The 18,706-nt window shown below is 30.1% G+C and overlaps 1 protein-coding gene across 2 annotated transcripts in view; it reads left to right on the top strand.

Moving 5' to 3' along the window:
- The first annotated feature begins 16,612 nt into the window (after positions 1–16,612).
- Positions 16,613–18,706, top strand: part of LOC121242699 — a 35,492-nt gene continuing 33,398 nt past the window's right edge. For both annotated transcript variants that reach the window (XM_041140630.1, XM_041140629.1), the window contains exon 1: positions 16,613–16,819. In XM_041140630.1, the coding sequence (XP_040996564.1) occupies positions 16,718–16,819 (102 nt within the window). In that variant the 5' untranslated portion in view covers positions 16,613–16,717. The remainder of the gene's footprint in view (positions 16,820–18,706) is intronic.

Here is an 18,706-nt window from a genome sequence, read left to right as displayed (position 1 = left end):
CGAGTGGCAACCTAGAGTTAGCCCAATTTGTCTAACAATCCGAGTTCAGTGACAATTTCCAGTCCAAAATGATTGTTGGGTCTCAATAGGAAACAGGAGACATGTTGGGCTTAATAGGCCCATACTGTATGTAATTTGCCCTATAATATGAAATTTTGGTGGATTATTAAATAATATAAAACTCATTGACTGATATTTGCAAACAAACTCATATACAGACTAACACGACTTGTAATTTTACTAAGATATATTGTAATACACATAGAAAATATTATACAAACGTAGGTATTATACGTAGAAACCCTACATAAGTACGGTAGAAAATAAAATATAATGGAAAAATGAGATTGAGGAGAGATCATTTGAGAGCTACATCTTTCTATTATCAAATGTTATTGAATGCGTAAGATCTGTCCCTATTTATAGGTGAATGGGATCAGGTAAATAATAGAAATACAATAAATCAACGATACTAAGTGCCTATTTGGGAACACAGTTGTTCTCGTATATTCTTAGACTACTTCACCACTATTCACAAACTATTTATTAATATTTCACAAATAATTTCACTATTATTTATAGATCATTTGAGATATTCTTAGTATGTAAATAAAACCTAATTGATTTTATAATGTAATGGTAGAAAATGAGTCATATTATCATACATATGTTAGAAGATTATGAATATATTTTAATTATGATGATGGGTAGTGCTACTATGCCGCCAAGGTTTGACCATTGGGTGTGCCTCTAGTGCAAATTACACTTTTTTATTTTTTTACTTTTTCTTTCCAATATTTTTTAAACATTTTGAAAAAAAATATCAATATACTAATAATTACTTTCTTAACTACTAAATAAAAAAAATTAAAAATAAATAAAATATATGAACGATCAAGTTAAGGGAATAAACTCAGGCAACATAACATTATTTTCCTTACGATAATATTGTAACATGTACCTTAGTTGGGTGGCTTAAGGTTGAAGCATGTGTTATGCATGTCCTTCCCCATCATTTGGTTACCCAACTAGTGCATGATATGCAATTCAAATTTGATGCTGCTTGTTTCTTTATCGACAAACAATGGGTAACCCATAAATTAAGCATAATGCAACTGTTGGCAGATTATGGCAATCTGTAATGATTTGATTTGTCTTCTAATGGCAAAAAAAGACAAATTTTGAGTTGACATTGTTAATTAATGTATTTTTTCAATGATTGAACAGTTGGTTGGATGTCTTGTAGACAGTGGTGTTAATAGTGGTGTGCATTAAGAAAACAATTTCTCATCGGTCACTATTTATTACTTTACACTTTACACTCTATATTCTATAAAAAAATTACTCTCATATTTTATGAAAAATATTTCCATATTTTATGAAAAAATTATAGGTGTGGAGTGTGAAAGTAAATAGTGACTAATACATAATAAATTCCTTATAAAAATAAGGAGGGCACCAATATTTAACACTAAAGAATTATAAAATCTACTATAAATATGTAGTGTTATACAAGCTTTCAGCTAAATATAGCTCTTCTCTCTCTCTATTACAAGAAGAATAGTGCCAAGAATATGATGGTATATCATCTGGTTCTTCAAATGGAAAATTTGGATTCAAAATTCCCCACCCTCCAAAAAAAAAAAAACATATATTACAAGAAGAAGAGTAAGAAGGTGAAATTGGGAAAGAACTTAGAGCTTGGCCTTCCCAATAGCCTCAATATCAACATTAATCCAAGAATAAAATGATCAAACTCAATTATACTAAATTTATTGTAAGAAATGCTTAGGGATGTAACCGGTCTGGTTTTAGACATTTTTTAGAACCGAATTAGTATACAGCGGTTTTGAAAATTTAAAAATTGATACTGGACTGATTTACCACCAAACTAAAAGTTTCAATTTTTTCTATTTCAGTCTAGTCCAGTCTGGTTTTTCCAATTTTATGAATAAACAAAATCATACTCCAAAAACACTTTAGCAAGTGATTGGCCCATATCCCTTATTTTATGTTATATTAATTTTATGTTATAAAATTAAAATTTATACGTTATAACAAAACTCAAATGTCGTATTAAAACTTATAAGATTAATTAATGTTATATCATAATCAAATATTATATTAAAATTTATACGTTTAATTTTATGTTATATCAAATGTTATATTAATATTATGTTATAAGATTAATAAACATGAATAATAAGATTAAGATTTAATGTTATATTAATTAGCATATAATATAATATACAAATTGTTTTATATATAATATAAAAAAAATTAAAATATATATCTACGGGTCCAGTTCGGTTCGAACCAGTGTTCTAAATATCAAAACTGGTACCGGACTAGTTTCTAGCTAGTTTTGATTATTAGGAACTATACCTATTTGGTCTAGTTCGGTCGATTTTACTGATTCATCGATTTTTTTTTTTTTTTTTTTTACAACCCTAAATATGCCAACATATTAATTGGCATATGGCAATTACTAAAAGGATATAATTAAGTCGCATTTGTTTTAGCATTAGTAGTGAACTAGACATGGTCAAAATTTAGCCAAGGTTTGGCTAGTTTGCTTAAAATGCATCCACATCAAACTTAACATATGCAGAGTAATTTTAATTCCAACGTTTTTGATTGGCCAAATCATTTTTTCATAATAATAAATTCTTCCTGCTCATACCATTTTTCGCACCAATGCAACTCCTTAGTTTTTTCTCCATGTTCTCATTTTTTTCTTTTGTTTTGGTCCTTTTTTTTCTAGAGTTGTGTTTCAATATTATGTTTTATAGTGGAAGAATATAATCGTTTGAGAAATATAACCATTAAAAAAATATATCCATTAGAAAAATATGACTGTTGGAAGAATTTGACCGTTAAAAAAATAAGACCGTTAGAAAATTATATCCGTTGGAATAATATGAACGTTAAAAAATTAATATGCACTTTTTTTAATAACGAATAAATATTTCAATTACCATTAGGATTAAAATGAATGAAAATGTCAAAATCAATATTTTAATACAATAGTGATAAATTTAAAGAGTTTGTTATTTGGTATTGTTAAAAAGTAATTAGCTAAATTAGAGAAAAAAAAAAGAATTTCCTAATTAAATTTTGACTAAAGATTGGCATGTCTATTACTTTTTAATATATTTCACCATCAATTTATCAAAGATTTTATACTTTGCATCTTAATTATTTGGTAATGATACCCTTACAACTCATTTAATACTACTTTATTGTCTAGCTATTTTTTTTCCTTTTGCTATTTGAATCTGGACTAAAAATTCAAGAACATTACCTTCTTGCATAATCTTGAAGAAAATAAACTCAATCAACCAACGTAATAATGTAATTTAATTAAAAATAAATTTAATTTTATAAAAATTAACGTTCGTTTGCTCTTTGAGTCAATTTTTATAAAATCAAATTTATTTTTAATTAAATTATATGAATAAGTTGGTTGATTGAATTTATTTTCTTCTATATTATGCAAGAATATTATGTTCATGAATTTTTAATCCAAATTCAAATACCAAAAGGAAAAAATAATAGCTAAACAGTAAATTAATAGTAAATGAGATAGCTAAGCAGTAAACTAATGGTAAATGAGATGTAAAAATACCATTAACCTGTTAAAATTGGCCCATCACATCCTAAAATTATTAAAAGAGTTCTTCTATATAGCATCCACTGTAGCGGTGCACAAAATGCAGCCGCTACGTGGCTGTTTCTTTTTTTTCTTTTTTTTTTTTTGTTTTTTTTTCCAATCAAAATGTGCATTTTGACTCCATTTGAAAATTAGTTCCAGTTTTCATCCCTATTCGAAATCATCCCGCGAGACCACCCTCCTCCCTCGACACCAACCCGCTTCAGCATCCTCTACCCAGCGCCTCCCAGCGATGCCGTCTCTCTCATCAATGCGATCGAGCGGCATTCCTCCATCTGCCCAGCCCAGCGTCGCCAACTCGTTGAACGGATGAAACCAGTCTTGAATCTCGCAAAATCACCCTTCTTCCTCGCCACCAACCCGCGTCGGAAAGGTTTTCTCACTGCCACCTTGAGACGGCTTCCTCGCGGCGAACCCCGCGACGCTCCTACGTCCGCCCAGTGCCGCCACTCCACGTGAGCTGATTCAACGGACCAAACCAGCGAGAAGTTCCAACCAAAGTTTTAAATTTCATACCGTACCGGCCGGTACGGCCGAAATTTTTCGTTTCGACCGTCCGGCCGGTACAAGTACTATACCTGTTCCGTACCGGCCGTACCAGCCTGAATTTCGGCCTGTACCGGCCGATATTTCGGCCTGTATTTTTTTTTTCATTTTTTCAAACTACAAGTTTATTTTTTAACCCTCAATTCAGACTAGACTATTTATAATTTATATATATATGTATTTGTATATAATTTATATATATATAGACTATTATTTTAGAATATAATTTTTATATATATTTATATATATAATTTATTTATAGATTGACTATCCCGAAACATTATCCCGAAACGCTATCCCGAAACGGTACCGGTACCGAAATATTTCGTTCCAGTGCCTTGACCGGTACGGTGTCTGGTACGATATTCAAAACATTGGTTCCAACAGCATGCTCTGTTTTTTTGCTTAGCTTCGTAGGTAAACATTGTACCATTTTTCCTTTCATACTATTATGTTCTTCATGTGTACATAAAGATTTCATTTTTGTGTTTTCTGAAATGGGTATTGTGGCTTAGGGCATAGAGAAAATCAGTGTTCTTTCCAGAAAAATAGGGTCTGTAAACTATTCTCCATGTGTATATAAAGATTTCATTTTTGTGTTTTCTGAGATGGATATTGTAGCTTGAAGAAAATCAGTGTTCTTTCCAGAAAAACAGGGTCCGTAAACTATTATTTTTTAACAACTTGAGTTTTGAAGACATGATTGGAACTTGTTTGTTTTAGCAGAGATTTGTAAATAAATATGTTAATGATATAAAAAATACTGCAAATCAATCCAGTGAGAGTTGGATTCATACTGCATGACATGAGATAGCTGTCTTAGCATTAGTTTAGAACTGACTCCATTGCTACTTCTTTCAATTTTGCTTTTTAAATTCTAGATTTGGTGTTGTAAATTTGGCTAAATCTCAAATGGTTGTCCAGGCTGTGAGCCATTGGAGGAGGACTCTATATGCATGCACACTGATATGACTATAGATGTGGGGCTGGTGAAATGTTTTAGCAGAACTTCTATGGGTACAGAAAAAGAGCTGGTGAAATTCAAGCAGAAATTCTAGATGATGCTGCTTGTTTCATTTATTAATTAGCTAGTCTTTGTAGAGGATGTATGAGGTTGTCCTCTTTGTTAATTAGCTGGTCTTTCCTACATGCTATCATTAACAGTCGTCCAATCTCTTGGTTATCTTTATTTGGACAGTTAGCTGCAAGATGAAACATTGTAGGTATGAAGTGTTTACCAGCAAGTTTCTTTTCTTTTTCTACTTTTTCCCCATGTTATTATTTGGGCCAATCTCTTTTTTGGACCTCTAATGTTTCTTGGTATATTTAGGTGTATTTGTTCTTATGATTCTCATTCCCTGTGTCAGTACACGCTATTTTCTGGTATGATGCCTCTACTCATATGGTGAGTTTCTTTTTGTCATTTTTCCCTCTGTTTTTCCCTTTTATCTCCTCAATATAATATAAATAAAATACACTGCTTTGTTCACACTATATCAAAGTTACTCCAGATGTTATTTAACTTTACCATAAATATGTTCTTGTACATGCATAAATATGTTATTGCTGTCCTAAAGGCTTGTATTATTATATATACATGCTTCTACTTTATATATATGGTGGTCTTTCTTGCAGACTGTGATTACCATGATAAATCATGCAATTGGAGCCTCTGGAGTTGTTAGTCGGCAATGCAAGGCAATTGTCAAGTAGTATAGACAAACCATTATTGATTTGCTTTTAGCCGAGGTAAATATTTGCATTTTATTATGTTCTTATTTATGTTTCCCTATCAGATAAAATTTATGTACCTCTTTGCAGAATATTCCTGTTATTCTACTATTAAATTGATTTCCAGCCTTCATATTTCTATATAACATGCAAACCCAAAGAAGATCTGCTCCCAGATTGGCTTGTGCTCCTTTGATGGTTCCCGTGATTTTAGGTCAAACCAATATTCTTATAATCTTTTGGCTTTTCAACATTCTCTGCAATGCTTTTATAATTATCCCTATTGATAATTTTAATTCCATTACCTATTACCTGCTGCATCATGAACTTTTGATGGTACTCATGTTGGCAATCGCTAGGTTGAGCACAAAAGATTTTATGTTGACATAATTCTTGTGTTTTTGTCACTCTCTTACGATGCTTATGGTTATTCATGGTTTCTTTTTCTTTCTTTTTTTTTCATTTTTTTGGGGTAAAACTCATACACATTTTGATTTATTTATTTATTTATAATACTTACCTGGACATGGTTGTTAGATGATGAACCTGTTGGTTTGTGAATGTCTTTGCACAGTACGGGCATCAAGACTATAGTGGATGAGAGCAGGGGCAAAGTTTCTAGCAGAATTCGTGATGCCATGTGCCCTGCTTGTGAGATGGTTGTTGCTTGGATACAAAACCAGATAAAACAGAATCAAACACAAGATGTGCTGATCTTGCCATCATCATGACCAATATAACATTACGAACAAATATTTGTTGCTTATGGTATGCACTAGAGTTGTTGATTTAGTGCAGGCAATTTTGTTACTGTTTTATTTGATTCCAATGAGAATGGATGGTATATATTTGGATACACCTACAGGGTAGTCGTATTCATATGAAAGCTTTGCTTAGTGAAAGCTTAGTATAATTTGCTTGTTCTTCTTGCCGAATTGTATGTATACATAAGTGCAAGAATTGTATGTATTTACTCAGATTTTTTTTTTTTGACTGTTGGAAACTTGGAATCAGATATTCCCTTTGGCAAATAACTATGGTAGCATACGACATCACATAAAGTTTATTATGTGCGCCCAAGTGGGTCATATTTTATACAGGTTGAGCAATGTCAATACAAGAGGGAACACAACCTATTTCTTTCTCAAAATTTCGGCCACTATATAAGACATCTAATAAATGCATAATTTCAATGATCACCAATAATCTCCACAGGAGCCCTCAACCCCCCTTGCGTGACAATCTCAAAAAAAAAATTCTACATAGACTTGTGTTGCTTTAATTATAAATTAAATGATCATAGTCGATCAACTACATAAGACTTGGCAAAAGTTCTCAAAAAACAGAGAAGTGCACAACCTGTTTTCATTACACAGGTTGATTTAGCAACATAGAATTTACAAGATTTTCATCAAAATCTAATCCATACAACGTGCAAAAAAGTCTAGGACAACACTTTATCATCACGAACTTGTAACTAATGATGTTGTGTCCCTTTTCAGTTGAACTTTGATAAACTTTTCTGAGTGATTTAGTCTGATTGGTCCTGCAATTCAACTGGAAATATTATGATTATAATTAATTATAATTGATATAACAAAACACGCTTCTTCATGAGTCAACATAACATTTGTACCTATCAAAAGGATGTTTTTATTCCCACCATGTCACAATTATTACTGTCTGGAACTCCTGCACTTGTAAAGCACTTGTAAAAATGAGTAAACCATTTCAAATACTCATGTCTGTATGTTTTAACAAAACACGCTTCTTCTCGATATAACTCTGAACTTGGACTTGATGATACTTTGTCCCTTTAACCTGAACTTGGAATAATGATATCTAAGTGAACTCACACCTTGGTCAACAATTGAAAGTTTATTAACATTATGCAAATGATAATTGATGAAAACATTTAGAAATTTGAAAATATTTCCTCTAGATGCAAGTCCAAGACTAAAATTTAACTCAAGATGTTGCACCTTTCTTCCCGAGCCTCTCCAAAGTTACTCAACACCCTAAAATTTTGAAGGTATATATATTAGATTGTTTCCCTCAATTTTCAAAGATAATGATTGGTAATGTGAGAATAGAATGATCTACATGGGATCAGAGATGAATTCCAAAAGAAATCTCAACAAACACTTACCTTAAACTTTGTACAAACACTTTGATTTGAACAAACCCGACTAGAGTCCCATGGTGATGCACCATCCATCGCCTACGTTTGTGATTCAAAGCAATATATGTCCAGTACGGCGCATATATATATATATATAAATATACATGACCAAAATCATAATATACAACATACCCAAGAGGTTACATTGCACCACCCTCCACTAAAATCTAATTCGTTTTAGTTTTTTTCCACCTTCAATAATAAACTAAAACTAGCCAGGATAGAATGCAACCTCCAATCTCTAGCTAATACTAGATATGCATCATCCAGAAACAACCTTATTAATTTCTAGCAAAATACCATTAATTTACAACTCATATAACTAAACCCTAGAGGAAAAAAAAGATGTTGTAAACACAGAGAAAAAAATGTATGACTAAACCCTAGAATCACAGAGAAAAAAGGAGTAATACATAGAAAAACTTGAAGAAGATTATTTACAAGAAACGATAGGGCTTCACGTCGGTGGATTGAGGGCTTCAATCTGAGTGTGTCGAACTCGCAGAGAAGAAGAAGAAACCTTATAAAAGAAGAAAAAATCTTAGAGAAGAAGAAGAAGAAATCTCAAAGAAGAAGAAGAAAAATGAAGAAGAAGAAATCGTTAAGATCACCTGCGAACTCGAAATCGCAGTGCAGAGGAGCTCAGGGCTTCGGGGGAGGAACTCGAAATCTCAGTGTAGTGTAGAGGAACTCGGGAAATCACAGTGTAGTGCAGAGGAACTCTGGAAATCACAGCGTCGTCTCTCTCGGAAGCTCGGGGGGTGGGGAGAGAATAGGAAGAAAGAAACAGGGAGGGAGGAAGAAAGGTAAAGGCGGGGAGATGGGGGGAAATGAATGAAATGGACGAAATGAAAATTCAAAATGTGTGCAAAATGGTGGGAGCCCCGCATTTTGATAAGTAATGTGTGCAATTTGAATGCAGCAAACAGTGGCTGCTACCAAGCATTTTTCTTATTAAAAAGGGACATTCTACACCCCCAATAAAATAGTACGTCAATTGCACATGCATGTTTTGAGTGAAGCTAAAAGTGTGAGTGTGAGCTAGCTTTGATAATTGAAAGTGTAAAGTACAAAACTCTTAAGTCTAGAGTGTATTTATGCCAATTTATTAAATGAAAAGTGATATATATATATATATATATATATGTTAGCATACTTTGACCCATTATATAATAAATAGAACATTCAAAAAACACTAATATTAATACATTAATATTCAAAATTTAGTTAAATATCTTCTCTTTTTTTTTTTTTTCATAGTTGGGAAACTTTCTAAAGGCAAACCAGACATACTAAACTATGTTTTTGTGGTCCAAGGAAAATACTATAATAAATCATTCCTTCTATCGAAGTAAATTTTCCTACCGGTTACAGGTAATTAATATAATAATAGACTATAAATTTATAATACTATATACCACATTTTTATCTCATTTTTATTAAAAAGACGATGGGTTCACTCAAGCTCAATGTACTATTCACTCATACGAACAAAATATATAGAACGTGACAAATAATTATTTTTTAAATTGACGAAAATTGGGGTCACGATCTTGAATTTCAATTTCAAGCCAAAACTCGAAGTTCGATATTCCAAAAATAAAAAAAATCAGGTATGCATTTTTTAAAATAATTAAATGATGATTTTAAACTCCGTTTGGATACAAAAACGATTTTATCTCATCACATCATTATAATTTTTTCAAATTTCTACACAAAATATAATAAACAATTTAACATTTTCAAATTTTAAAATAATAATAATATTAAAAAATAATATTCTAACAAAATTTTATTTAACTTTTAATTTTTATTTAAAATCATCTCATCTTATCTCACTATTCAAACGATGCCTTATTCATATGGCATCAAGATGGAATGGATTAAAATGTTTAGAGAAAATATATTTGTAACTGTTAATTGTGTAATCGCCGCGTAATCGTTTTAAAAAAAGTGAATAAAATATGAGACCCACATGAAAAAAATTAATTTTTTAATAGTGGACACTACTCTTTTTCAAAATGATTACGTGGCGTTTACGTACTTTACGGTTATATGTAAAATTACTCAAATGTTTAAGATGTCTTACATTTTAAATTAAGTAAATACTATATATTTTATTTAAAATAGAAAGATTCCCATTAGAGATTCTTTAATTTTTGTGTGTGCAAATAATCAACTGATTTTTCATGCCTAAGACAACAAATTGTCAGACGCGTGAGAGGAGCATTACAAAAAAGTGCTTATGGTTGCATGAGAGGAGCAAGATATTCCATGGATATTATAAAATGGAACGAGATCTACTACCCGTGAAAAATATATATCTATAAATTATTATATTTTACGTGAAAAATAAAAAATAATCACTTCAATACAATTATTGTTTTGATTTCAATAATATATTTAAAAAGGAAATGACTCGGATTTTAAGGTTATATAAATAATTAAAATCTTGTTTATTTTAATAATTCCTCTCAACTTATTTTATCTTATCTCATTTAATTATTATAATTTTTTAAAATTTTCACATAAAATAAAATAAACAATTTTAACTTTTTTAAATTTTAAAATAAAAATAATATTAAAAAATATATTATAATAATATTTTATTCAACTTTTAACTTTAATTTCAACTCATTTTATTTCATCTGTAAAAATAAACGAGGCAAAATCTACTCATTCCTACCGATCTAAGTTTTTAGAACAAGTAATAATTTCATTATATGTTACACAACTCATGTTTTTACCGTTGGTTGTATGTAAAGTTGATGGATTTAAATTATGGATTCAAATTTCCTAGACATTTTTATCATAATTCTAAAGCTAGAACGACACACATAATGTGACCCTTAAATATTTATTGAGCCTTTTAATATAAGAAATATTAAGTTTACAAATGGATCTCACAAAATAAAAAGGGGAAACTAATGCGTCTGGTTGTTGTATATTAGATTGTAAAAATATTTTTATTATAAAATAAATCTAAAAATGTAACATCTAATTACATTAATTTGTGAAGTTATTTTGGTAAGATCTCTTTATGAACTTAGTAGGACTCTTTTATTATACAATTCGGATAGTGAATCGAAATACCATAATGAATCACTCCCTCCAAAATGTCTGAATGAGAAATGTTTTAACCACAAAATGATTTCAAAAAAAAAAATTCTCAAATTGGCGTAATTTTATATGACATATTAAATTGTAAAATTAATTTTATTATACAATACATCAAACAAAATACATAAAGTCATGTTACTTCTATAAAATTACTTTAGGTACAAAACATCGTAGATAAAACAACCTGTCATGTATAAGAGATGTAATAAAATTATATATTAAGACACTCATGTTTTTACCCTTGGTTGTTTATGAAGTTCAGTTCAGATTTAGACTTCTTCTAATATTTAAATATCTAATTTTTTAAATCATTAAATTTATCTTAACTCAAAACTTTTTTATACGTGAGATTTACAATATTTTTTAATTTTTTATACATACATTTAAATTTATTTTAAGATCTAAATACATTTAACTTCATATTAGTTGAGACTCATAGAACTCATCTCATAATTTCAATTCACTATTATTTATAAAGAACTGCAATAAAACTTAAAACTCGGATCTCGATGTAGAAAAATTAAAAAAACATAAGAAGCACGTGGGTAAGAAGCACGTGGGGTGCTATTAGTACTATATATTAATAATGTCAAGCATGTGGGGGGCGGCCCCACCATTAAGTCGAAAGGCCATAGGTTTAAAAGTATCAGAGCTTTATTCGAGTGCAAAGAAAATGGTCCATGTGATGTGAGAGTTGAGTGGGAGAAGCCGGAGCCAAGAAAGTTTCCGAATATTTGCAGTAACATTAGTGAAATTTCCACCCTTGTTTTCTAGCATTTTAGGCTTTAGCCCCCTTTCATTTTTGCATGAACTTTCCTCCTCCTTGTTTTTAACAATTTCTATGAAGTTTCCACCTCTTTGAAATGTCTCCTTTCTTCTTTTCTTTTTAAGCATCAAATGGACTAAAATAGAATCTAGAATATTGACAACTCGACGCATAGAATGAAAATGAGGAACCAAAGGTTTGGTCCATACTCACATCATTTTTTATTTTTTTAAAGAATTTTAAAGAATTTTTTATTTTTATTTTCACATCATTTTTTTAATATTTTTAAATATTGTTAAAAAAATAGAAAAATTCACAATAATATTAAACGATATTTTCTTAATCACTAAGTAAAAAAAATTAAAATATAAAATAAAATATCCAATCGGACAAAAAAAATGAGAGTCCAAATCAGACTCCCTAGCATTTTTCTATGTTAAAACATAGTTAGTGTTTTTTTTTTTTAAAAATTATAATATATCACACTATAAATTGTGTTAACCCATCAACTTCAAGATGGATGCTTCGCATTAACTTGTCAATTGGTGAGTGGTGATGCTACAGACATGATCGATAGGTATGAATGGTTTCATTCTTAAAAGAAAAATTATTCTTATCAATTATTATTTACTATTTTATATTTATATTTTATAAAAAACACTTTATATTTTATGAAATTTTTTTTATATTTTATAAAAAATTATAAATATGAAATATAAAAATAAATAGCGACTGAAGTATAATAAATTTATTCTTAAAATGGAAAGGACCAAAACGAGAAGGGAAGGAATTTACAAAAATCAATCTTCAATTTCACCGATTGCCAATGAGAATTACGTCTCAACCACGCTTTTTCGAATATGTTATGATTGCTCTCTAGTGATCGATCATATGTCGTTTTCAGAGACGGTCTAGCATTTTACACGTGTTTACGATTATGCAGCTGCGCACCGACGTAATAAAATTAAACTATCTCACTTTATCGTATATAATTATTTTAAATTTTTATATAAAATATAATAAATAATTTAATTTTTTAAATATTAAAATTAAAATTATATTAAAAACTTATATTATAATAATATTTTATTTAACTGTTAATAAAATATCTCTTCTGAACATTTTCAAATCCCATAATAATTTTTACGCTGCTTGCTTCCGCTGCATTTTAACTATTTTCTTCATTTTATTATTATGCTTTAATATTACTTTTTTGACCAAAAACTATGAAAAACTTTATCTATAAATTGATGTGCAAAATGATTTTTATGTGGATATTAGATTTTTCTATTTTTTTAAAAAAAAAGTGTAAAAAAAATTACACATTTTAAGATTGTAAATATCATTTCTAATTTTTAACACATATATTCCCAGTAAAATTTTGAAAACTATTATTTTATGAAAAATACTTTAGCTATTAGGGATGCTATTAGCACCTCTGGGGTGGGGTTGCCCCTTCCCACACCTTGCCCCTGGAATCCCCGCACACTTAGGCCGAAGCCCCTTGTCCGGTTGTTGGAGGGTGAAATAAAAATCAAGAAAACATAAAAATAAAAATAAAACTATATAAAATTCACGACAAAATATACAACAAATCGAACAAAAAAAAAAAAAATCCTACACGAGTAAAAATCATTTGCAAAACCATGGTTACGAATGTCCTTAATTGGCAGTGGGTTTCTATGGTGGAACTACCACGAGTGCTTCAAGAAGGAGGAGACAAAAAAGTGGAGGATGAAGCCGAGAAGGGGGATGAGAAGAAAAGGAGGAGGAGGAGAGGAGGATGCAGTCTCGACGAGAGGGATAGAGGGTCTGAGAGAAAAACTAGAGGAAAGAGAGAGAGGGCTGGGGGTAGGGGTGTAACCGGTTTGATTTTGGTCAAAATCTAGGACTGAACCGGTATGTTCCGGTTTTGCATTTTTCAAAATTGATCACGCCTCGGTTACCCTCCTAAACTGGTACTTCCGGTTTTACCGGTTTCCGGTCTGGTCCGGTTTTTTAATTTTTTTAAAATGTAAAAAATATATAATAAAGTGTTACTTCTTATGATAAAATGTTATTAATAATTTAATATATATATTATGTTTAAAGCATATGATCAATTAAATTTTCATCTTTAAGATTCAACTTTTATTTTATAAATTATAATAACATTATCTTATATACAATTATATTAGTAACATATGATCAAATAAATTACAAATGTTCATATTTAAGATTAATATTTTATGTTATAATTTATAAATTATAATATGAAATTATTTCATATATGATATATATACAAATTTACTATATAATTATATATTATATATAATATTTATATATATCAATATTTTGTATAATATATAAAATTAATTTATATATATATGTTTTTTCCAATCGGTCCGGTTCGATTTGATTTGGTACCGAAAATTACGAAACCGAAACCGGATCAGATCCGTCCGATTTTCATAATATAGGAAACAATTCAAAACCAGACCAACTAGTCTAGTTCGGTTCGGATAGATTTTTTGATTTAAATTTACACTTCTAGCTGGGAGTACATGGTATGGGGGGCTAGGCCCAACTCGCCCCCGCTGCTTTATAGCTTGCTAGTGGGGCCGAGGCAATGGATGGCAGGGTGGTCGAGGCGTTGTGTCCAACTATGCAGTCCTATTAGCCATAAGGAGATTACATAAAAATAAGAGAAGTGCTATAGCGATAAATAGATTCCAGAAAAGTAAACCCATAAATTAATGTGATTTGATGTGGTACGTTAGATCTATTTTACAATAAAAGTAATTTTACAGTCTAATATATTATATCAACTATATCAGTTTGTAGATTTACTTTTGCAGAATCTCTTTGTGGTTAAAGTATTTATCTAAAAATAAACTTATAAACTGATATTATACATTAAATTATAAAATTATTTTTATTATACAATTACATTTATTGTACTAGATAATTGTCAATTAGTGCCGGAAAAGTGCTATTCTCACTAACATTTGGGTCTCGGTAATTTATTTTTAATTTAGTTATGAAGAAAGTGTTTTTTTAATAATATTAAGAATATATATTTTTAAATATTTAAGAATATAAAAAAATGAAAGAAGAATTTTTCTTTGTCCTTGTCGAAACGACGGAACCCGTCTCGTACCACAACCCTCTATGGACGTAGCAGTGCTCTCAGTGAGTGGGGGAGTTGTTGAAAACAAATAATGTAATGAAAATAAAAAGAAAATACACCGATGACTGGTGAATCTATGGCCAGACGAAAAGGTGGGAGTGATAAATAGTGATCCAGATGTCCTGTCATTGCCACGTAAGGGCATTATCTTGTCATTGCCACGTAAGGGCATTCACCGGATATATATAAAGAATAACTATAGTTACTTATTTATTATTATTTCTATTTAATTTTATATTTTACTTAATGATTAAATAAGTGAATATTAATAAAGTTATATATTTTTTAATTTTTTTTAGTAATTAAAGATGTTAAAAAAATACTTAAAAGAAAATGATTAAAAAATAAATAATGATACATATAGTCGTGAATTACGTAAGTTTCGTATAGTCATTTTGAAAAAAAATAACGTTTATTATTAAAAAATTATTTTTTTATATAGATCTCTTATTTATTTATTTTTTAAAAATGATTACACGTTACTTGCGTACTTATGACTGTAACTATTATTTTTTTAAATAAAAAAATTTAAAATACAAGTAATTAGTAGTTTGGTAATCTTATCATTACCCATATATAAACAGAGGATCAAGATTTTTATTAGTGTAATTCAAACACTTTTTTATAATTCGAAAATATATAAATATAATGTGTGAGAAATAATTCACAATATTCTTTTTAAATGAAAAAAAAGTTTTATTAATTTTGCAGTCTCAACTAAAAAAAAGGAAAAAAAGTCAGATTGAAGCTTTAATAAGAGAAATGTTTTATCCGTCAAAAAATTCTTTAAAAATAAATTTATAATGTGAAGTTTTATGCTATACTTCATATTATAAATATCTTTTATCATGAGAGAAATGATAAATCTATTTATTATTATTTTTATCAGTATTTTCTTAACATTTCTTGATGTATTATTAAATGTAAGATTTACATAAATAAAATATAATAAATAATCTCTAATTATTTAATATTAAATTATGATATGATAAGAGGATGATGAGAAAAAAAATAATAGGTATTATTACTCTAAGAAAAATATTTTAACTACAATAAATTTTAATAAAAATAAATATATAAATTGACGTGATTAAACATGATATCAAAATTTTTATTTTATTTTAGGATAAAGATAGTCTGCCGTCTTATTTATACCATTCAGTGATCGCTTGCTAAATTTTTTTTTTTACTTAGTGATTGAAAAATTGATTTTATGCATTTTTTTTATTTTTTTTAAATATTTAAAAATAATAAAAAAATGTGAATAAAAAAATTAGATTAAAAAAAAACACTAGTTTTGCACTAGCGGTCACTTGCAGCGGTAAGCTGCAAGCGGCACGCTAGTGCTACTGTTTATTTTATCAAATATCAAGGTTTGATTGTTGTCAACTGCGTGTGAGAGTATATAAATGCGAGTGCTCTTCTCATTCAAATTAATCATAACATCAGTCCTATCAAAAAGAAATTAGAACACGGAAGCAAATTGCTGCCAAAGCACAGAGTCGTCTATTTGAAAATCTCAATCTTGAAATGGCGTCGAAAGGAGTTGTTGGCTTCCTTGGCTTGGACGAACTAAGCCTCGACTTGGCTGCCTCGCTCCTCCGCTCTGGCTACGCTGTTCAAGCATTCGAGGTTTCTTTCTATTTCTCCTCCATCTTTTTGCTTTTGAATCTTCGTCGGTGAACTTATTCTCGTTTCTGTTTGATTGCCCGGAAAAAAAAAAACAACTTTAGAAGAAAATTGGAATACGTAATCTCATTCTATGGTTTATTTTTCTTCCTGCAATTCGTTCTAGATTATATATATATATATATATATATATATATATATAAATATGTAAAATGGATATTGAACCAGGAAAGATCGGTGGAAATCTCCTAAATTTCCTCCTCGGCAGATTCTTCTATCTGGAAATCTCAATCTTCTCTATTTCCTTTAGTAAGTTAGAAGAGGCGAAGACGCATGCATACATTATCCGCCGCTAATGCAGGGAGTCAATGGCATTATTAATTTGTTATGCTCGGGCACATGCAAAAAGCGGTGGAAATTTGAAAACGATCCTGTTTGAGAAAGCTGTATAATTGGCTTTCTTTCTTTTTAAGGGCCTGGATCATCTCATCTAATTTCAAACTAATAATCTCACTACTATTCACAAAACACCTCAACTCATTTCTCTAGTCAAATGACAAATCTTTTTGTTAAATATGGGATCTCATGATACTTGATTCACTGGCCATGGTTAGTATAAGCTAGTATATATCTTGGTTAAGCATGCTAGAATAGTGAGATCTTGTGATCTGCTCTCTCTCTCTCTCCCTCCCTCTCCCTCCTTTATTTTTTGCTCTGGGGAAAAAGAGGAGAGATGATTTGAGTCGCAGCGTTTGCTTGCTACTTGCTAGTACGGAAAAGAGAATGCTGCGCGTTTTCGTTGGTTTCCGATTGGAAGACATATATTACCGAGGTAAAATGTGCGCCGAGCCTATCCAAGTGGGGGCTTTGCCACATGATGTCGTGGGGTTCATATGCCATGTTAATTGTTACGTCCTCATGAGCTGACAACTGTCTGTCGCCCCCAACTTTATGTTTGTTAATGAATGATACTTGGGCCTAGTCCCTGGGATTTGAGAAACAAAACAAGGGAAAAAAAATTTGGGTAGATAAAGGGCCTGAGCGTACAGCTTAGATTTGTTTTCTGGTATCGGTCCCATGTACGGTACAGCATTGATGGAAACAGGGACGGCACTAGCCTTTAGGAGTGACAAAATGTGACAAGACCCATTAACACGGACATAAAACGAAATTAACGGGTTTGAGTTCGATGTTAATGGGTTCGAGTCAAAACTGATTCACTTAAAACATGATTTATAAACAGGTCAATAATGAGTCAACTTGCTTAACACGAAATCAATCTGTTTTGACCCTTTAGAATTTATTTCAAAGTTAAAATTTTATTATTGTTAAGTTGTAGTATTGATATTTTTCAGGATGCTTATGTTTTTATTGCTTTTATTATTGTGATTGTAATTTTAGACCTATATACATATTTGTTATTGTATGGTTTGTAATATTGGTTTTATTATATATTAAAATTTGAAAAATATTTATATATATTTTTAAGATATTGTGGTTATTAATAAATATAGATTTTAACTTTTATGTAAAATTATGTTAATCAGGTCAAATGAGTTATGCTGTATGCGTTTTAGTTCAACCCATTTATATGAAACAAATGGGTTTAAATGAGTCGTGTCGTGTTAACATATTTCTAATTAATTATTAAATGGGTCAAAACAGGTGACACGACATAATCCGTTATTTAAATGGGTTGTGCTAAGGTTTGAAAGCTTGACACGTTTAGTTTAACGGGTTGAGTTCGGGTTGATCTATATAGTCGAATGTTCATGACTTGACACGACATGAACACTACCTGAAAACACGATTTGCCACCCTAGGCCTAGCACTAGCCCTCACTGGAGAAAAGAAGTTGGTGGTACTTTTAGGGTATATTGTGGCACTTTG

This window comes from Juglans microcarpa x Juglans regia, chromosome 8D, assembly GCF_004785595.1.
Source record: "Juglans microcarpa x Juglans regia isolate MS1-56 chromosome 8D, Jm3101_v1.0, whole genome shotgun sequence".
Lineage (NCBI taxonomy): Eukaryota > Viridiplantae > Streptophyta > Magnoliopsida > Fagales > Juglandaceae > Juglans > Juglans microcarpa x Juglans regia.
The sequence above is the reverse complement of the archived record's forward strand: the minus strand, read 5'-3'. Positions and strand labels throughout refer to the sequence as shown.